This window comes from Dermacentor variabilis, chromosome 3 (genome assembly GCF_050947875.1).
Source record: "Dermacentor variabilis isolate Ectoservices chromosome 3, ASM5094787v1, whole genome shotgun sequence".
Classification (NCBI taxonomy): domain Eukaryota; kingdom Metazoa; phylum Arthropoda; class Arachnida; order Ixodida; family Ixodidae; genus Dermacentor; species Dermacentor variabilis.
Window position 1 is genome coordinate 101,203,839 of NC_134570.1, and position 21,585 is coordinate 101,225,423.

Consider the following 21,585-nt stretch of genomic DNA (forward strand, 5'->3'; position numbering starts at 1 on the left):
ACTATATATATGCCCCTCCTGTTGGGCATTGAACCAAAAGACACATCGAACGAAAAGATGGAGCAATAATGGCAGTCACTATTGAGGCAATTTCACAAAAATTCTCAGAATGGAGGGCAAGTCAAGGTCGACGAAACAGCCTAACAGTAGAACTATATGCTTAATTAAGGTATTGATAAAGTCAGGGAACTTTGAGAAAAGATCAAAGCATTCAACGAACGCAATTACTCAGCGAAGGATTGATCCGCAAATGTAAAGATAAATAGTTGATCTTATTGAGAGAAAACGTCATGTGCAAGGGGCGCGTGAAGAACTCCGACCCGAGAGTATTGGACCTCGACACCTGGACGCCATTGCACAGCAGCGGTTCCCCGGGGTACAGCGTTGGTCTCGGCGTAACCGCTTAGATATTAGGCTGTGACAATTATCCATTTGTTTTCCGAAGACCACGTAGGGACCGGACCTAGGAGTTCCATTCCCATACATTGGAACAGCATTGGAGGACGGTACAGAAGCTTGAGAAGACTTGCGCGCTTGACGGACGGCACTTTACACATCTGGTATTGACGGCAGCTTTTCATATAGTGCTGAACAGACAGAAATAGCCGTGACCTGTAGTATTTCTCGAGTACTTCTGGTGCGTTGATTGTAGCCTGTGTGGATGTTTTCAAGCACTGTCATTGCATCACATACGAAAAGCATTATGGCGCATTACAAGCCAAGCCCACAATCTCACCATGCGGAACGCTGCAGTGCATTACTTTGTTTTACATTTAATCACCTGGTGCTCTATAACGTTGACCTAAATCTGAGTGCGTGATCGTTTTCGCATGTCTCCCCCGTTGAAATGCGAACTCGCGACCTCGAGCAACGCTACTGCCACAAAACTAACGTGGTGGCCAGCGAAGTGTTCATATGACGGGCGGCTGCTTCCGTAGAGTTTCTACACGCAGCGGTGCTTTCTTCCGGCTTTGCGTCCACGCGCCTCACGGCCGCGTGCGCTTGATAAACTTGCTGGGTGTTTTATTTTTCAGGAATTATGGACAGATACTGTAGTATATTTTGAATTTATATTTATCCAGTTAGAAACTGCTGCTGTGAATAGTACTAGCGTTTCCTTGTTTTCTTACGCCATTCTCATGTCGCTTTTTCCCTCTCCCTCCCTCCCACCCTGAATTCGTGCGAGCTGCTAGCGAAAAGTGGCAAGGCTGTTCTTGAATCGCTTCGTGACCTCTTCGATTCTACCCGCCTCCTCGTTTTACCTCCCCTGTACCGTTTTATCTAACTCCCCTCCGGACTCATGCATTTTAGTAGCAAAGCAGGCGCTGCAATCTCTCCCACGCTCTTTCAGGGGGTCAATAATAACTACAGCAGTCAAGGGGGTATAGTGGCCACAACATGCGAATGCCAGAATGAGTGTCCCGCTTCGCCTTTCCTCTCTACCGCACTCTTACCTTGCCTATACTAGCTCTGAAAACCCTCCCGATGCGGCGTGCAAGACAGCGACAGCAGCAACAGCGGCAAATGTAGCAGTGGGAAAGCCGAAAATCGAGACAAAGAAAGCTTCGCTTTCAAATGCTCCTCAATGTGCTTTACTCAGGTTATGTTAGTATAGCCACCTACGGAACTTGTCGCAACCTATTGAACAGCGCTGTGTGTGTTGTTATGCGATCGTACGAAAGAATCTGTCAGAAACACCCTCTTCATAAATACAGCTTGTTTTCTATTTTGAACCTAAAACAGATTTGGGTACCGGTAAATAAGTGTTAGCACTAAGGCACCATGAAATCTACGACACTCTTGGCACGAAGCCTTAAGCGCCAACATGGCACCTGTTGCAAGAGAAAGCGCGACAAAAACGATGCCTCAAAGGGTAGTTTATTACAGCATTTCCATCTGGTCACCGTATGCAGTCATCTCCAATAGTCTTCTTGCTTGAATTTCTGAAAATGGCAAAAGAAAGAAGTAATATTTAGATTCTTCCAAATCCCAGGAAGGACACGGAGATTTGAGAGAATCTGCTGTATAAGCGAAATCGTTGATTTCAAACTGCACTATACAATATAAATATTTAAAGTATAATGTAACTAACGGTATTTAAGAGACAATGATATCAGAGCTCAGAGCACGTAAGGCTGGTAGCGTGGGCGAGTTCGATATGGTCCCTGCCGTTGCGTTGCGCAGAACATGATTGGTTTTATGAAAAATACTGCAGGAAAGAATGCGCGTTCTTTGTTCTCTGTATTTTCTTTTCTATGTTCGTGCATGCACAGCTCAATATACCGCCATGAGTATGCGGTATATACCGCCATGAGTGCCTACGTAATAATGACTCCACTGAGGACCGACTTGAATTTCGATATTGCTGGGTAGGCAGTAAGCCGACTTTCACTTGTTTTGACCATATACACTTTACAACAATATATCGAAGACGCACAATATTATTACTTTTATTTTCTCCAACCAATTCAAAGGACTCTTTTCTAGAGCGAAATTACTCAATCATTTGGCTAAACAAATCGTACGAACGCTATCAGTGATTGTAGCAATTGCACTGGGCAGAAAATCTATCGATCAGAAAGCTTACATTTCTTGCGAAGGAAGGTGCTGTAGCCGAGACCACCGAGTCCGTATCCGTAACTCAGACTGTAGCTGCCGAGTCCGTAGCCATAAGCAGGCACTCCATACCCGTATCCTAGACCATAGCCGAAAGCAGGAGCGTGGTGCACGGTAGACACGGAGGCGAGGGGAGCGTGATAGGCAGCATAGGCAGGAGCACCTAGGGAATAACCGACCGGGTAGCCGGCGTAGCCAGCAAGGGCACAGGTGGCCAAGGCGAGGAGGACACAGACACGAATCTGAGAAAAAATGGTAAGTAAAACAGCTAGTTTGACAAGTAGTAAGAATGTCTTAGATAGCACCTTTTGTATCCCCTATCGTGTAAGTTCTAAAGACTGTTTTCATCTTCGATAAACTATAGTTGCCGCTCTTGGTGAAGCACGTCAAGAACAAGAGCCTACGAGGAAGCCCGGACTGTGGGTTAAGTTCCTTTGGTATTATTATTGTTACTTCTCTCTCACTTTCTCGACTGAGTAAATTGATTCATGTGAATAAACATTCAAAAACGCCATTAGCATAAGGAAGGCTGCCATGGTAGAGGCTCATAAATTAACCTTGACCACCTTTATTTCTTTGACGCCCAACTAAGCATATGTACAGTAGGGTGGAAGTGAGCTTACATAAGAGAAAGAGGGCGTACATTTTACTTGGAGCATTGTACGACCATTCTAATGAAGACACCTCGGACGGTAACCAAACGATGGTTCTCTGCTCTGCCAAGGGATACTCTAGGCACAGAGCTGTTGCAACGACCGTATTTTCTTTTCTTTGTCAATAATAGCCTACTCTATCGTATGAGGATATAACTTATTAACGCAGCTTATTTTGGATCCTGGTAGCCTGACAAAGTGAAAAGAGCGTTAGCTCCAAACCCTTTAGTGAAGTATTGTTATACACTGAAAATAAGTGGTGTAGATTCTACGTCTTACTTTATGGTGCTCTAGGCATGACTTAACAAATAATGAGAATGGTTGATTGATCCTATGACAATTTTTAGGGAGTCCTATAGTTACAGAAAAAAAATGATTTTGGTTACGCGCGTAGTCAGTTATGTCGCGTCTTGGCATAAAGGAATTTGGATCACCGTTCCAAAGCGCATGCACAAGGCTGCAGACGATTTACTGCAGACGTTGCGATGAAAGAAAAAGTATTCCTTCGGCATCATGGGACGGCATGCTGCAAGTCGTATTTTCCTCAGAATATACCAATCAAAGATATTTTTCTCAAATCATCATTACAAAAGAAAGATATGAAGAAGAGGGTGCTAACGGGCCCACGGTTCCCAAGAGGGCCCCAATCAACAGCCTGAAGCATAACCCTCTGAACTCACATTGGGCAAATAGAGCTTTCAACTTAAGCACTCCTCTGTGTGCGCTTTTTTTTTATTCTTACCTCTGGACATAACTTGCAAGAATCAACTATATAAAAGGGGGTAATACTTCGGCTGCTGTGGGTTTTTGAAACCAAAAGGAGACGTAAATCAAACTTTGCCTGACGAATAGAAAGTAATACATAATATTTGAAACTCCACCATATACTTACAGTGAATATTGCGTAGTGCGCAAAACTTACCATGGCGAAGTGGAACGGCAGCTCTTCGGAGGATGAGCAACTGATGATTCGCCCCGTGTTATGCGGTCCTTATATACTTGCAGGAACCGATAGCTTTCTGGTCGTTTTGCATGTGTCATTCTCCTTCCCCCGTCGTGTGCACCTTCTCGAAGGTATTTGACATCGCCCTTTTAGCCTTCCCTCCTCTCCCTCACTTTGCATGCTTTACCTTGACTGCATGGACGGCTTGGATAGATCGGTGAAGCCGATATCTTTGGCGAGACGAATAGCGTAATGCTTGAAAACACGTGTGACTCAGCCTACTGCATTCGCTGACCATCGCGTTTGCGAGTGTAATTTTCCTCATCACGCTCTATGGGAGCATTCCCTAGTTCACTGAGTCCGCTCACGTCACCTTGTGGGAAACACTGATGATATGATCAAACTTATTAGAATTAGGAATATTTTGACACTATATAAGAAGCTATCCTTGAAGCTTCACGACTCAGGTCACCAATACCTTAAAGTTCCAGCACTTAGTTAGCGTATTATCACAATACCACGTAGATAAAATGCATGTTGAAAGAAACAGCAATATCTATATACATACACAAAAGCCATTATTCGAATAATCTTAGCTTGGCAAAAATGTAATACGAATCTTTGGTTCCTCTACTAAACAATTTGTTCTTTCTGCACACATAGTCTATAGCACATTTGCCTTCATTAGCCGCGCACTTTCTTCATGCGTGCTCTCGGCTTTCCCGCTCAATCGATTAGTGGCACCTTGTTGACGCTGGAGGAATCATAATAGCTGAATATTTTCATATAAGGCCGCGTACGATAAACCAAATCCAACAGGAGTGACGAACACTTCAACTGTAGGACCATATTCTTACGCGAAACATTCTGTCTGGCTTCGCTTGTTCTGCGCAGAGCTAGAAAGTGACGGCAGTGTGACGACTGGAGTCCACGGTATTTCTCATAAAATTGGGCCCATTGATGCTCGTCACCGACACAGCGCACGAAGTCCGTATCGGGTTGGTTCATATAGGGCTACCAAAGTATGCTTGGGTAATAACAACCATTTTGCGTGCATCTAATAAAAATCAATATTCCTAATTTAGCCAACTATGACGGATATCAGCCTTTGATATCATTTCGTCCTAATGTATTTCAAAAAAATTCACTAGATGTTTGCGACAATTTTAATATATGTCGTTAGTTCCACACCGACCGATAGCAACAAATGAATCTAAAGACAAACACCACTTTTGAGATATCGGTTTTTAACATTTCTTGCAACATACATAGGCATTTAGGTTTGTAACTTCACGAAAGGCTCCCTTTAGCAACTGAGTGTCCTAACTGAACGTCACCAAATTTTAAATACATGTACAGAGGGGTTTTCCGAAGTGGTACTACTCTTATCATATCAGCTAACCAGAGATGATTTCACAATTATTTCGCTTTTATTGCGCATTAGTGAACCAGGTGGCAAAGATAATAATTAGAGATCAAATATTATTATTCGAATCCTGTAGCGGGGAAGAGTGTATTGCAGGCAATTTATCTCCTCCTATGAGGCAAAAAAACAGTGTGTACCGCAGTACTCTTTTTCAGCCGCTAATTGAACAGTTTGACTATAATTTTCACGGCATTATAACGAAACTACGGCAGAACTAATCTCGGGACGAGTGGTGACATTAATATGAATAGCAAGTTGCTCAATTTAGACATATACCAAATTCCTGAAGTCACGCTTATTTAACACGTTCAGGGATATTTATGAGGATTTCATTGGCTACGCTATATACCACATACTCCTATGTCGTCCCACTTTCCCATGACACTTGGATGGCCTCGAGCATGTAGGCAGGATGACGACGGTATGATGCCGACGGAGCGGCGATGAAATCACCTGGAAGGAATTACGTTGATCGAACGACAAATGCGTATAACGACCACGGCATGCCGACAATGTGATATCGATTCCTAAATCATGACGATGGTACAAGGACGAAAACACGACGACGATGACTGTGTGACGACGATGGCATGATGACGATGGCATGACGGCAACTGGGTCAAAAAGCAGAAACGACGACAATGACATGGCCAAGTCGACATGACTAGGATAACATAGGACAACTGATGCATGATACCGTCAGTGGGACCACGACGCAATGATTGCGATGGCAGAATAACGCTGGCGTAATCACAAATGAATGACGGTAACACGGTAACTATAGAATGACGATCAAGGAATGACATCAATGGATTTACGAAGGTTGTATGGCGATGACTGCATGTTTAAATAGAAGGGATGATAAAGGTATGACGACGACGACATGACGGGAATAGGATAGTCGCAATAATAAAGAATAATGAGCGCGACGACCTTCCGACTATGGTATGACAACGAAGGCATAATGACAAGTGTATGAGATAATAGCATGAAAACGCCATGAGGAAGATGGGATGAAGACGAATGTAGGATCACGACGACGTGAAAATGACTGTATCGCGAAAGCTGTATGACGACGATGTCGTAGCGATAAAGAGATGACAAGAGTCGGATAACGAAGCTGAGTGACGACGATGGCACGACTATGAGGGCATTACCTCGACAGCCTGACAATGGAGGTGTTATAGTGACTCTGTAACGACAGCGGCATCACAAGCACGGCGTAATTAAAAGTTAACAAGGATGGTGTGGTTACAATACAATTACGAAGGAAAATTGACCCGGGTGAAATGACCAGTGCAGTATGACGACGATGGTATGACTACAATGAGATAACGTTGCCGAAGTGATCGCAATGGCAAAACGGCAGCGTGATGACGACCATCTGAGAACGTCTGTGTGTGGGCGACTGCGATGGTTATGTGATGACAGCATGACGAGAGGCGAAATTCAAAGATGCAGCCATGATGATGTAATGCTCATGGCTACATCACTACCCAGAACGCATAATCAATGGTTAAAGCTATTAGACAACTTGGAACCCTGGGCCGGGATAGAGGATGTGACGACGACAGCATGATGACGCCTAGGTAATGATGACGGCATAACGAGAGTCGGATCACAAAATTGAAATGAAGGCGGTAAAATGAAAACGACGGCATCAGGAAACCGAACATGTGTCCGGGATCGACAAAATAGTGCCAAGTGCTACTGGACAAATTGAACATCGAGATCGGAGCAGAAGGTGTGACGACGGCAGCAAGACCACGGTCAGATCAAGAAGCTGCAATAACTTCGTTTGAAGAAGTAAAACGGAGATCGCTATGACGGTGTGACAGCGTATGCTTGACAACTGTATGAACACGATGCTGTTACGATGATGGCATCATGAGTCTCGGATGGAAAAGCTGCGGGACGGCCTTCTAGTGACCATGACGACATCACGACCAGGACGCTATACCCAGTGAACCAAGCTGTTCGACAAGTTAGACAATTTGGACCAATATGATTATTATGCCATGACACAGGAAATTTCACGTCGTGGAAGGATCAAGGCCGTATGACACAGCATGCGTGACCACAGCAGCATGACGATGACTGGGTGACGACGGTGGCATGATCACGACACCATGACAAGAGTAAGATCAGAGAAAATGGACTGACTATGATACAACTACGACCACTACGCCAACACCACGAACACATACTTAGTGGACGAAACTATTAGACTTCGACCAAGAGGCCTGAGTAGAAGGCATGAGGAGGGACAGAGGGACTTCTGGAAATATGACAGAACACTTCTGTAAATTCAAAAGTATTTTGCTTGGATAATATTCAATATCTCAAAAAATGGTTGGGTCTCTGGGGATATCCATATCCTTGAACCCCTATGTTAACGTTGGTCTTTATTGTCAAATACAATGAAAGATGGCAAGTTTTTTTTAAATATTTTCCATCAGTGTAGCCAGCAACGCCGAAGTTTGGGGGCTGTTCTTTTTTCTACTTTGAAAGTGTTTTAAAGAACTTGCAATTCCAGTACCTGAATGATGCGCCCAATGATGCCATGCCTTTTCACAGCCCTTATATTTGCCCTGCCTGGTCAGGATGCTGGGGTTCTCTGTAGACACGTTACAAAAACAATATATCATGAAAACTAATGAGTACCATACACAAAAAGAACCAGGCGAGCACTTGTGTCCCAAAGAGCACCACGCCCATTATTACTAAAAACCAATCCAAAGCGCTTTTGGAGCATAGTAAAATGCAAACGTGGAAATAAGATTGCACTAACACAATCTGGTAGTCAGGTGTCCAGCTATCTTTGCGCAGACGTCTTGAACAGCGCGTTTGTGCAATCATTTTCCTCTCCCGCACCTAACAACGAATGTCCCGTCCTACAGGACTGTAACTTTCCTCCTATGGACCCTATTATATTTGATGCAACAGGAATTAAGAAAATAATCGAAAATTTGAAAATTACTTCCTCCTGCGGTGTCGATGAAATCACCACCAAATTCTTAATTAGCACAGTTGAATATTCGTCTATCATATTGCAATATCTATTCTCGCAATCATATAACTCTGGCATGCTTCCGCTAGATTGGAAAACAGGAAAAATCATTCCCATACACAAATCGGGTGACACTCATAATCCATTTAATTATAGACCAATTTCTCTTACCTCAGTACCTTGTAAAATTATGGAGCATGTAATCTACACGCATCTCATTAACTTCCTTGACGACAATAATTTCTTTACTCCTCACCAACATGGGTTTAGAAAACACTTCTCTTGCGAAACACAGCTTGTCACATTTACAAACGATTTACACTCTAACCTTGACGCAGGCTTCACGACGGACTGTATTTTTTTGGACTTCGCTAAGGCATTTGACAAGGTGTGTCACGCTCTACTCTTACACAAACTAAGCATTTTAAACATGGACCCTACACTACTTAAGTGGATCTGTAGCTTTCTTACATCTCGCGTTCAGTTTGTTTCTGCTAATGAATGTACTTCCTCTCTAGTCCCTGTCGGCTCAGGCGTCCCTCAAGGATCTGTCCTAGGACCACTTTTGTTTCTCATATACATTAATGACTTACCTATTAATATTTCATCAAAGATATGTTTATTTGCAGACGATTGTGTGATATACCGCAAAATTTCCAATAACTGCGATGTAACAGCTCTACAAACTGACTTAAATAAAATAACTGATTGGTGCAGCACGTGGAAAATGCAACTTAACATTAAGAAGTGCAAAACTATGAGGGTTTCTCGTACTAACTCTAGTTCTCCAAATTATTCTCTCACTAATATATCACTTGAATGTGTCACCTCGTATCGTTATTTAGGAGTGACCATAACTAACAATTTGTCTTGGAAAACGCATATTGATATCATAGTGTCCAAAGCTAACCGTACTTTAGGATACCTGCGCCGAAATTTTTCTCGTGCACCATCCTCATTAAAACAGTTACTATATACCACTTACGTTCGCACGCAACTTGAGTATGCTTCATCAATATGGGATCCCTGGCATTCAACACTAATACATACGCTGGAAGCTATACAAAACCGTTCAGCCCGTTTCATTTTAAATAACTTCAATAGGACAGCAAGCGTAACACACATGAAATGTTTATTAAACCTGCCTCTCTTATCCGACCGCCGAAAACACTCACGCATTTCTCTTTTTCACAAAATCTATTATCATAACACCTTCTTACACACTCTTTGGATCAGGCCAGCACCCTTCATTTCTTCTCGCCGTGATCATAATCAGAAAGTTAGCATATCTCATTTCAATACTATCATGGGCGCAAATTCATTCTTGCCAAAGACTAGCAAAGACTGGAACAGCTTATCCCCTTCATTAACAGGTATAATTAATCCACTTATGTTTAGAAACGCACTTGAAAACGAACTTTTGTAATATACTTACCATTTGTCTTGCCTATGTGTATGTACTTTTCTTTATTGCAGCGTTTTCATCAGTTTTCATCAGCATCATGATCAAAAAGCTAACAATGCATTTTGTAAATCTACTGTACATATTATGTTTTTTTTTAATCCCTTTACCATTGTGTACATCACATTTGTATTTATCTTTTGTACCTCTGTTTATTATCATCGGATGTCAACTCAAAATTTGGAATTGTTACTGCTGTTATCTTTTTTGAGTTACTTTTACCGATGTTTACTTTGTATTTTCTTAGCCCCTCCCCTCTATAATGTACTATGTACCTTGAGGGTAAAATAAATGAAATGAAATGAAATGAAAGCAGAAGGGAAGTAGTATTAGCAGCATCAAACTTTATTTATCAAAGAAGCTGGTGACGATATTTACCCTAGGTGGTTGGCGTACTCAATCCAGGAGGCACTGGGCGCTGACAGTTCGCCGCAGCTTTTCCACCACGATCACCTGGTTCTCAGGTCGGGGCTGGGCCGTCGCCGCCCTCCACCCTACTCGACGATTGGTTCATTCATGTGCGGCATGTGAGTGTCGCCAAATTTCCATACCATGTGCTTGAGGGTGTTGGGCGCCTTGAAGTACTTGCATTCCTTGTTTCAGCTTGTTGTGTCCCCAAGAAGTACCGACTTCACAGGAAACGATATCCTCCACCACACTCCAAGCTTAGTAGAGACGAAGCAGCCAGTTGACTTCAGCATACTTCGCCCTAGTTCCTGTCCGCATCCAATGCTACCAAACGGAAGATTCAAAACGAAAAAAAATAAAAGCTGGTCTTGCCTGTCAGAAGCAGGATATATTTATTTATAACGGTGCAGTCGGGGACACGCGAATAATTTAGCCAAGTGGGATTTAATTAACGTGCCTGTAACTCTAAGTACACGAGAATTTTGGCATGTCACCTCCATAGAAGTGTTGTCTGTGCGGCCGAGATCACACCTGTGGTCTCAAGCTCAGGAGAATAAAAGGGGTAGGCGCAGTATAAAATATCACTTCCTAGACAGTATGACCGTTGTGTGTTATTAGACGATAGATTACGCGGTTCAGGAATGGAAGGGCATGAGCGCTTTCGCGTCTGATCAGCAGGCTGTTGACATGACCACGATTTCGATTGCACCAGGTGCATCCAGTGCCGATGACTTCCTATGGCAGCACCAGAACGGTCATTGAAGCTTTCTTTTTAATTTCTTGCTTTACATCAATGCTACTATTTTCAAGCTTGTAATGACAGATATATATTTAATCAATTGTTTCACATGCAACAAGCGATTGCAAGCGGGGAACTAAATGGGGTACATATTTTGCGTTCTTTTTTCGTTACCAGAAATCAAGTAAGTCCCACAATGGCATTTTACAGCTGCACCAGCATCAACTTTGACATGGTGAACTGGCATGCGTAAGGTCCCACTTATATGTAGATCCAATAACATAGTAATACTGTATATGGAAATCCGCCGTCATAATCAGTCATAAGGTACGTATTACCTGTGTGTGCAAAGTAAAATATTCTTTAGAGTAACTTCAGCACGCCTTCAATCATTTCTAGTTTGCTGCACGAAAACAAGCTGTTACCCGACGGAGCGAACTCCTTTTCAGTCATCCATCTCTGAACTGGTAAAACGCTAGCATGTAATTTAAAGAAAAAATTTAGAAACCCGGCTCACAATAATGTTTTTTACACGCTTCAGCATGTTTAGCCAGATTGCAACCGAGAACTAAGAGCAATGTGCAATAGAAGTGGGCGAAAAACATTACATACATTCTTGTGAAATTATTACGGATTCTTATCTGAATATTCAACTCGACATTGTGCCACCAGCAAGCTGCACGGCTTAACAGCCCATTAATGTAATCCTGGGACGCTTTAACGTAAAGCTATTCCAATTCTGCCATCAGCCCTCCACGATTGGTCAAAACATTTTCGAGCCACCACCCATTGCGCGTCTCTGTCACGCGATGTCACGAAAACCGCAAGAACGCCCGATCTGATATGTTCACACTAATTATGCATAATTTGACCGAAAAAAAAGAAAAACAATAATTCCTCACTCCATTCCTTTTTCACTTTTATCGAAAGAGGGCGTCGTTTGTTCGTGGTAGCTACCGTCCGGCTAAGCCTGTCCGTCGCTCTGCGGGCCTGCTGGACGGCCCATATTTGGTCTACAGAGAAAATTCAAAACTGTGAACGACGCTTTACCGGAAGCCTACGGATAGCCAGCAAAATTTTGCACTTGAACACTCATCAACCACGAAATTACAAACAAGGAAATTTTGTCGGACAAGCGAAACTAATAAGAAGAATCTGCAGCGAAGGCAATGATTGTATCTACTGGCTAAATTACCGTAAATCAACGCTAGCAGAAAGAAACTACCCACAAGTTCCTCTCTACAGAGCTTATGCTGTCGCGTAAGATTGCAGGAACAGTTGTATTTAACTAAGAAGACAGGCTGAATCAGAAACTAGAGCACCACCAGCCTTTACAACAAAATATTCTAATGCCCTCCCAAATACAAACGACACCCTACGAAAATACAACCAAATATCATCAAGTAACAAGCGTCTCAGAAAAGCGTTCCCGAATGTAGCAAGGGCTACCTATCGCCGGAACAGAAGCTTTAAAGACATGTTAGTGCACGGGAATGTCAAAAGCATCAGTCCCCTGTAATGAAAGAATATTGTCGCCCCAAGTGCAAAACCTACAGGCTCCTTCAAAGTAACATTAAAATTAAAACCACCGCAAATAATTATACACACGTAGTCAAGTCTACCTTCACTTGTACAAGTTAGGATGTGATTTATATGCTTTAATGTTCGTTCTGTAAGAAACAATATATGAGTGAAACGCGACAATCAATGAGCTTCAAGTTAAACGGACATCGCACGGACACAGCTAAACAGCTCCCCAAATACATGTCGAGCATTTTAACCAACCAGATCATAATTTGATGAACTTCAACTGTACATCTTAGCCAAATTTCTGTTGTGAAAAAAAAGAAACAGAAAATCATATCTCATTCATAAGTTCAAGGGATTGCAACCAATAGGCACAAACACTTCGAAGGGAGTTTTAAAACCTATAAGCTATGCTAAAGTTCAAACCATAGGGCAGATCACTTAGTTATTTTCATTTGGTAGCTTAGTGTTTTGTTCCTTCTCTGCTTTTCTTTTATTTATATATTTATTGAATTTAGGCAATTTTTTTTTTCACGAGAACCATGTTCTGCCTCTTGTTCCATATTCTTTCAGAGACACGATAGCCAACTCACATCCACGGAAAGCAGATAATAAAGGGGGGCTATGCACACGGCCGTTGACCCGCCAGCTGACACATGGTTGTGTCACCGGCGGTGTGCATAGCACCCCTTTATTTTCAGTTGTACACCGTTCGTCGCTAGCACACCCTCGGTCGTTGCCTCACCCGCCCGCCTTACGCCCTCCCTCCTTTAGAAGAACCCTAGATATATATACTGAACCGAGGAGAGCATATGTCCCCTTCAAAAATACAAGTCTGCTTATCGCAGCGTTGCCTCCCGCTTTTACCTTGTTCTCGTTTTGCTCATCGTCTTGAATTTCCAGCTCCCGCCTTCGCCGTGTTTTCTATGAAGGAACGCGTGATACAGAGAAAAAAAAATTTAACTGAAGTATGAGCGCGATTTTTATACATATCAAGATATGGTATGCTGTTTTTTGCTCTATATGTGAGCTATGTGAAGCGTACTTAAGGTTGGAATGAAGTACAACCCAGAAATGCACAATGGTTAGCAGCCTTGATGGGGTTATTATGCAGAGTGAAGGTGGGAAATCCCTCAGCTTTCCATTTAGTGGAATGAAATAATATGAAGGCTCTTTTAATGGAGTTTCCATATTTCACTCAGTGTTCCAAGCACGTGGTAAGTCATAAACTTCACTGTGCTGCGACCTTCTCATCGTGTAATAGACCACATCGAATTGAGCGGCAAATGGGGCATAGCTCCACTTCTCCACCTCACCTCCACCTCCACCATTACATGAAACGACGACGACTCGAGCTGCTTATACTGGAAAAGGGGTTCTTCGAGTACATCTCTGACTGTTCACTCCATCGGAGACACCGTGAAGCATCACTCAACTTACTGCCCATATTTTTGTGCCATTTCTGGCGTCGCTGCTTCGCAGTGTTGACATAAGCGTATTTGTTTATTTGTTTGCTCCGTCCTGTTTTACTGTACTCTTTGTAATAAGCAGAGTAAGCGATATTGATCCGTACAAAATGTATGTCCCTTAAATTAGGCATTGCACCAAAAGACATATTGAACAAAATTATGCAGCAAGAATGGTGGCAACTACTGAGACAATTTTACACAAAATATTCTTAGAATGGAGGACAAGTCAAGATCGAGGAAACTACCTAAATGTGGAACTATATGCTGAAGTTATTGATTCCGTCAGGGAACTTCGCTGAAAGTTCAAATTATTCAACCAAGCAAAGTACTCAGCGTAGGATTGATCCGCAAATGCAAAAAAAAAAGGGTTACTCTATGGATAGAGAACGTTAGGTGCAAGGTGCACGTGAAGAACTCGGACCCGTGTGTATTGGACACTAACACCTTGACGCCATTGCACATGATATTGTCATGAGGTTAACGAATGAGGCATTGGCAAAAGTGTTATCTTTATAATAGTTCACACTCGGAGAGCGCGCGTCCTACTACGCCCCTCGCCGTTTTCGTTCAAGTGGCAGGTGGCCGCAGGGCCCAGCCTACCTCAAGTCATTTCTCCCCTCTCTAAAGTTATTTAAGTATTTTATTTAAATAAGGCCGAATAAATAAAGTGATAGGACAGCTCTAACTGCAAATTTGGTCACAGAAGGCAAGGAATAACCTGAAGACTGCGCAGGACGGCCAAGTATTTGCATAGTGCACTTAACTCGCGGGTTTAGTACGGCTTCATCCGCACTACTTGCACATCTTCGGGATGGGGACGTCGTCGACTTAAGCCAGAATATACATTTTGGAGCGCGAACTCGTAGTTCACATTGATAAGGTGGTGCATAATCTCGTATGGGTCGGAGTACTGTCCCAATAATTTCTGCGAGAGCCCACGGTGGGGAGGAGGAGGGGGATTGACAGGTGTCCACACCCCCACGTAGTTGCCGGGTGGGTGTGCTCTCGACATTCCGTCGACCCTCGCTTTAACGAGAGGCGTTAGTACTCTGTTGGCTTTGGATGCAGTTCTGAGCAAGCTGGCGAGCTTCCTCCGCTTTCTGGATGAAGTCATCAGCGCTCTTACTTCCCGTGACGCCATCGTCTACTGGGACGCAAGCTAAAATGAGGCAATATGGGTGGTCATCTGCAAGGCTGTATTAAAAGCAAACGTGTCGTAGGGGAAAATATCGCCCAGTGTTCAGTTTAGGCGCTCTCTCAGACCGTTAGTTTGGTGGTGATAAGCTTTGGTCTTTTTATGGTTGCTGAGCATCAGCCTGACGACTTCATGTATTATTTCAGTAGTAAATCCACCGCTGCGTCCAGTAATAAGGACAGCGGTCGCACCATCCGGCATTATAATGTCGTGGACGAATAACTTCGCGACTTCAGCAGCGGTTCCCCGGAGCACAGCGTTAGTCTCCGCGTAACGGCTTAGATATTAGGTTGCGACAATTATTTTGTTTTCCGAAGAAAACGTAGGGAACCGACCTAGGATACACATTCCCATATGTTGGAACGTCGCTGGAGGACGGTACAAATGATTGAGCAGACTGACGGGCTTCCTGGGTGGCAGTTTACGCCTCTGAAATTGACGGAAGGCCGAAGAGTGAAACATTAGCTAAATTATAGGGCTTTACCGGTCAAGCCCACAATCTGACTATGAGGCACGCTGCAGTGGAGTACTTTGTTTTACAATTAATCACCTGGTATTCTATAAGGTGCAGCTAAAGCTAAGTACTGGATCGCTTTTGCGTTTCGCCCCCGTCCAAATGCGACGGTGGCGTTCAGGATCGAACCCGTAATATCGAGTATTGCTATTGCCACAAAACTAACGTGGTCGCTACGGAAGTGTTGATTTGACGGGTGGCGGCTTTCCTCGATTTCTGTGCACGCTGCGGTACTTTTTTCCAGCTTTGCTTGCACGTGCCCTAAGGCAGTCGTGCGCTTAATAAATTTGCACGGTGTTTGGTTTTTAAGGAATCAGAGACACATACTATAGTATGTCTAAAATTTAAATTGATCCAGTTCAAAACTGTAGCCGTGCCTAGTAGCAGCGTTTGCTTGCGTTTAACGCCATCATCATGCAGTCTTTTCCCTCTGCCTTCCTCCCTGCACTCATGTGAGCTTCAAGCGAAAAATGGCAAGGCTGTTCTTCAATCGCTTCGTGACTTCTTCGGGTCTACCCGCCTCCTCGTTTTACCTCCCGTGTACCAATTTATCTACGTCCCATTCGGACTCGTGCACATTAGTAGCAAGGTAGGCGCTGCAACCTCTGCAATGCTTTTTCGGGGGGTCGATAATAACAACAGAAGTCAAGTGCGTATTGTAGCGACAACATGGAAAGGCCAGAACTAGTGTCCCGCTTCGCCTTTCTTCTCTACAGCGCTCTTGCCATGCGCAAACACGCTTTGAACACCCTTCCGACGCGGCGTGCAAGACAGCGACAGCAGCAAGAATAGCAGTGGGAAAGCCGTAAATCGAGGCAAAGAAAGCTTCGCTTTAACATGCTCCTTAATGTGCTTTACTTAGGTTCTATTAGTATAGCCACCTACTTAACTTGTCCTAACTTATATATTGAACGACGTCGTCTCTGTTGTTATGTGATCGTACGAGAAGAATATGCCACAAACCATCTCTTCACAAATGCACCTTGTTTTCTATTTTGAACCTACGACAGGTTTGGGTACCGGTAAATGAGTGTTAGCACTAAGGCACCATGACGTCTACGGCACTCTTGGCATGAAGTCTTGAGCGCAAATATGGCACCTGTTCCAATTGAAGAGAGTCCGAAACAATGTTTCAAAAGGCAGTTTATTACAGCATTTAAATCTGGTCACTGTATGCAGTCATCTCCACCTAGTCTTCTTGCTTGAATTCCTGAAAATGGCAGAAGATAGAAGTAACATTTAGATTCTTCCAAAGCACAGCAATGACATGGGGATTTGAGAGAACGTGCTGTATAAGCGACATCGTTGATTGCAAACTGCAAATTACAATATAAATATTCCAAAGGTTATACGATCTCAACTAACGGTGTTTAAGAGACTATGATATCAGAGCTCAGAGCACGTGTGGATGGTAGCGTGGGCGAGTTGGACATGGTTCCTGCTGTTGCGTTGCGCAGAACATGATCGGTTTTATTAAAAATACTGCAGGAAAGAATGCGCGTTCTTTGTCATGTGTATTTTCTTTTCTAAGTTCGTTCATGCACAGCTCAATATACCGCCATGAGTATACCTACGTAATATTGACTCCACTGAGGACCGACTTGAATTTCGATATTGCCGGGCAGGCAGGTAGCCGACTTTCAGTTGTTTTTACCATTTACTCTTTAGAACAAATTATGGAAGACGCACCACATTATTACTTTTACCTTCTGTACCCAGTTCAGAAGACTGCTTTCTAGAGCAAGATTACTCAATCATTTCGCTAAACAAATCGTACGAACGCCATCAGTGATTGTAGCAATTGCACTGGACAGAAACGCTATCAACCAGAAAGCTTACATTTTTTGCGAAGGAAGGTGCTGTAGCCCAGACCACCGAGTCCGTATCCATAACTCAGACCGTAGCTGCCGAGTCCATAGCCATAAGCAGGCACTCCATATCCGTATCCAAGGCCATAGCCGAAAGCAGGAGCGTGATGCACGGTAGACACGGAGGCGAGGGGAGCGTGATAGGCAGCATAGGCAGGAGCCGCTAGGGAATAGCCGACCGGGTAGCCGGCGTAGCCAGCAAGGGCACAGGTGGCCAAGGCGAGGAGGACACAGGCACGAATCTGAGAAGAGATGGTAAGTGAAACAAATAGTTTGACACATAGTAAGCATGTCTTAGAATGTACCTTTTGTATCCCCTATCGTGTAAGTTCTGAAGAGTGTTTTCTTCGAAAAGCTATGTTGGCCGCTCCTGGTGCAGCACGTTAATAACATGCTGGGTATGAAGGCAAGAGCCTACGAGGAAGCCCGGATTTGGACTGAAGTTCCTTTGTTATTATTAAATGTTATTTCTCTCTCGCTCTCTGGACTGAAATTTATTCATGTGATTAAACTCTCAAAACCCCACTGGCATAACGAAGGACGCCACGGTTGAGGTTAACCTTGACCTACTTGATTTCTTTGAAGCCCACCAAAACATATGCACAATGGGTTCAACTTAGCTTATGTGAAAGAAAGAGTGCGTACATTTTACTTGGAGCCTTGTACAACCATCCCAATTCATACACCTAGGACGGTAACCGAACGATGGTTCCGTGGTCCACCAAAGAATGCCCTAGGCAGAGAGCTGTTGCAACGACCGTATTTTCCTACTTTCGTTGCCACGCAAGAATAGGCTACTATAGCGCATGAGGATATAACTCACTAATGTAGGGTGTTTTGTGTCATGGTAGAGTGAAAATGTGAAAAAAAGCGGTAGCTGCAACCTCTTTAGAGACGTAGTATTGCACACTGCCAAAAAATGGTGTAGATTTTACGTCTTAGCTGAATGTGCCCTAGGCATGACTTAACAAATAATGAGAAAGGTTGAATGAACTTGTGACCAATTGTATGGAGTCCTCGCAGTGATAGAAAAAAATTATTTCGGTTACGTGCGTAGTCAGTTATTTCGCGTTTTAGTATAAAAGAATTTGAATCACCGATTCAGAGCGCACGCACAAGGCTGCAGATGATTTACTGCAGACCGCAGCAAGGAAAGAAAAACTATTCCTTCGGCATCATATGAAGGTATACCGCAAGTCGTACATTCCTCCGAATATACCAATCAAAGATTTTCTCTCAAATCATGATTACAACGAGAAGGATATGTAGAAGAGGGTCCCAAGCGTTCCACGGAACCCAGGAAGGTCTGAATCAGCAGCGGGAAGTACAACAGTCTTTGTTCACTTTGGAAAAATGTAGCGTGCAGCCTACACGCATCTCTGTGTGCGCGTTTTTTTCTTCTTACTTCTGGACATAACTGGCCAGAAACAATATATAAAAAGAGGCAATACTTCGGCTGCTGTGGATTTTTGAAACAAAAAAGACGTACATCAAACTTTGCCAGACGATTACAAACTAATAGATAATATTTGGAACTCCACCATAATCCTATAGAGAATATTGCGTAGTGTGTAAACCTTACCATGGCGAAGTGGAACGGCGGCTCTTCGGAGGATGAGCAACTGATGAATCGCCCCGTATTCTGCGGTCCTTTTATACTTGCAGCAGCCGATATTTTTCTGGTATGTTTTGCATGTGTCATTCTTTTTCCCCCGTCGTGTGCACCTTCTCGGAGGTATTTGACACCGCCCTCCTAGCCTTGCCTCCTCTCCCTCAATTTGCATGCTGTACCACGACTGCCCGGACTGCTTGCATTGATCGTCGAGGCCGATATGTTTTGCGAGAAGAACAGCGTAATGCTTGCAAACAGGCGTGATTCAGCCTACAGCATTCGCTGACCAACGCCTTTGCCAGTGTATTTTTCCTCATCAGGCTATATGGCAGCATCCCCTAGCTCACTGAGTCCGGTCACGTCGCCTTGTGTGAAACACTGATGATACAATCATAATTATTATAACTAGGATTATTTTCACACTATACAAGAAGCTGTCCTTGAAGCAACACGAATCAGGTCACCAGTAACTTCAAGCACAAGCACTTAGTTGGCGTATTATAACAGAAATACGCAGGCAAAAAGCACATTGAAAGAATCAGCAACATTTATATATATATATACGAAATACATTTTTGGAATGATTTTAGCTTGGCGAAATCTAATATGAATCTATGCGTCCCCTACTAACCAATTTGTTCCTTCTGCGCTCATAGTATTCAGCACATTCACCTTCATTTGCCATGCATCTTTTTTTCATGCGTGCTGTGGACTTTCCCACCCAATGCATTAGTCGGATCTTGTCGACGCTGCACGGACCTTAATAGCTGAATATATTATACAACGTTGCGTGCGATAAACCATGCCCAAAAGCAGTGAAGAATACCTGAACTGGAGAATGATATTCTTACGCAAAACATTCTTCATCTGGCTTCCGTTGCTCTACGTAGAGCTGGAAAGTGACGGCAATGTAAGAATGAAGTTCACGGTGTTTCTAAGAAAATTCGATCTCGTCATTGATACAGCGCACCGAACTCGAGATGGGGTCTGTTTATACAGGGCCACTAACATATGCTTGGATGTGAGAAACCCTTCTGCATGCATCTCATAAAAATCAATATTAATAATTTAGCCAACTATGACGGATATAATTTCTAACTTCTCGCTCAAACGTATTTTTGAAGAAAAGAAGCTCTGCATGCGTGTGACAGTTTTAATATTTGTCGTTAGTTTCACAGGCACCGATAGCCGAAAAATAATCTAAAGACTAGCACCACTTCTGTTTTTAAGATTTGCTGCAACATACATCGGCATTTTGGTTTGTAGCTTCACAAATGACTACCTTTAGCAACTGAGTATTCTAACTGAATGTCATTTAATTTTCAACAGACGTACAGAAGGGTCTTCAGAAGGGGTACCACTCTTATCATCTTAGCTTACCAGACGAAGACTTCACAAATGCTTGGCTTTTATTCATCATCATCAGCCTGGCTACGCCCACTGCAGGGCAAAGGCATCTCCCATACTTCTCCAACTACCCCGGTCATGTGCTAATTGTGTTCTTGACTTCAATTAAGATGTCATTACCTATCGTTTGTTCCCTCACCCAATCTGCTCTGTTCTTAGCCCCCTTAACGTTACACCCATCATTCTTCTTTCCATAGCTCATTGCGCCGTCCTCAATTTAAGTAGAACCCTTTTCGTAAGCCTCCAGGTTTCTGCCGTGTAGGTGAGTACTGGTAAGACACAGCTGTTTTACACTTTGCTCTTGGGGGATAATGGCAAGCTGCTGTTCAGGAACTGAGAATGCTTGCCAAACGCACCCCAGCTCGTTCTAATTCTTTTGGTTATTTCATTCTCATGATCCCAATCCGCGGTCACTACCTGCCCTAAGTAGATGTATTCTCTTACCCCTTCTAGTGCCTCACTACCTACCGTAAGCTGCAGCTCCCTTCCGAGACTGTTAAACATTACATTAGTTTTCTGCAGATTAATTTTAGACCCACCCTTCTGCTTTTCCTCTCCAGGTCAGTGAGCATGCATTGCAATTTGTCTCCGGAGTTACTAAGCAAGGCAATACCATCAGCCAATCGCAAGTTACTAAGGTATTCTCCATTAACTCTTATCCCCAATTCTTCCCATTCCAGGTCTCTGAATACCTCCTGTAAATACGCTGTTAATAGCGTTGGAGAGATCGTATCTC

At 43.4% G+C, this 21,585-nt stretch overlaps 2 protein-coding genes across 2 annotated transcripts; both read right to left on the reverse strand.

The window, feature by feature from the left end:
- Positions 1-2,567: 2,567 nt before the first annotated feature.
- Positions 2,568-4,222, reverse strand: LOC142574633 (uncharacterized). Its single transcript, XM_075683673.1, has 2 exons — positions 4,192-4,222; positions 2,568-2,858 (listed from the first exon to the last, which is right to left on the reverse strand). Exons 1-2 carry the CDS (start codon positions 4,192-4,194, stop codon positions 2,568-2,570), a joined length of 294 nt encoding a protein of 97 aa, XP_075539788.1. The 5' UTR covers positions 4,195-4,222.
- A 12,866-nt stretch (positions 4,223-17,088) lies between these two features.
- Positions 17,089-19,442, reverse strand: LOC142574066 (uncharacterized). The gene is made up of 3 exons (XM_075683236.1): positions 19,413-19,442; positions 17,802-18,072; positions 17,089-17,172 (listed from the first exon to the last, which is right to left on the reverse strand). Coding segments are annotated over exons 1-3 (276 nt in total). The 5' UTR covers positions 19,416-19,442; the 3' UTR covers positions 17,089-17,170.
- Between the last annotated feature and the right edge of the window lie 2,143 nt (positions 19,443-21,585).